The 864-nt window shown below is 52.8% G+C and overlaps 1 protein-coding gene across 1 annotated transcript; it reads right to left on the minus strand.

The window, feature by feature from the left end:
• Positions 1–60: 60 nt before the first annotated feature.
• On the minus strand, positions 61–522 carry LOC104915608 (inositol 1,4,5-trisphosphate receptor type 3-like). Its single transcript, XM_010726522.3, has 2 exons — positions 362–522; positions 61–216 (listed from the first exon to the last, which is right to left on the minus strand). The coding sequence occupies exons 1-2, from the start codon at positions 464–466 to the stop codon at positions 76–78; spliced, it is 246 nt and encodes an 81-aa protein (XP_010724824.2). The 5' UTR covers positions 467–522; the 3' UTR covers positions 61–75.
• Positions 523–864: the final 342 nt, after the last annotated feature.

An 864-nucleotide genomic window follows, 5' to 3' on the forward strand; every position in this document is an offset into this window, starting at 1 on the left:
TCCTGCCTCCTCCGGGTGTCTTCTTCTGGTTTTTCTATCTCCTGCTCTCAATCCCGGGACTGATATTTAAGTCCTTCAGTCTCCTCTCCTTACCCCTGGGGTCAGGAACAGGTTGAGGTGTTTGTGCAGCAGAGCCTGGTTTTCCTGATTACCAGCACAAAACTTCTGCAGGAACTGATGGGTGAACTTGAGGATCTCCATCATCTTGGCATCACCCTGAGGAAGGGCAGAGAGGACAAACACTTGGGATTGGTAAGAGATGGAGAACAGGACCCAGCTATGTAAGATGTCCCCATGTTCCCATGGGGAACATGCACTTTGCTCCATGCACTTTGAAACCAGCTGGCTTCTGTCCCCCCACCTTCTCATAAGGGATCTGCAGCAGATCCAGCATCACTTTGTGGGCATCCATGTTCTTCAGCAGGCGCTGCTGCTTCTTGCGCACTTGCTCTCCAACTCCGCACATCTTATTCAGCCGCTCTAGGATCTGGGGACAGAAGGACAGTGGCCAAAGGGGAACTGAGCCTGAGACCCCAGGCCACCAGCCCTGGGGACCTGCCCATCGCAAGCCCAGATGATTCCTTCATGCCCAGCTTTGGGTATCGCTCACAGATCGCAGCATTCCACTCAGAAATCTTTCTTAAAGTGTAAAGCAGAGAGTGTTTGTACTCATCACCAGCCCCCTACCCTCCTACTGTCTCCAGGTGAGTCTCATTTGCAAATCCAGGGACTTAATGGGCTCCTTGTGTGCTGAGCTGGCAGGAACGAGCCCTGGCTTGGACTCATTTCTACTGAACCGCTGAGGAGATTTGAAGTTCCCCTCAGTTTCCCTCTCTCCCTTCTCACTGGTGCACCAGTCAGCTC

This window comes from Meleagris gallopavo, unplaced genomic scaffold (genome assembly GCF_000146605.3).
Source record: "Meleagris gallopavo isolate NT-WF06-2002-E0010 breed Aviagen turkey brand Nicholas breeding stock unplaced genomic scaffold, Turkey_5.1 ChrUn_random_7180001830072, whole genome shotgun sequence".
Lineage (NCBI taxonomy): Eukaryota > Metazoa > Chordata > Aves > Galliformes > Phasianidae > Meleagris > Meleagris gallopavo.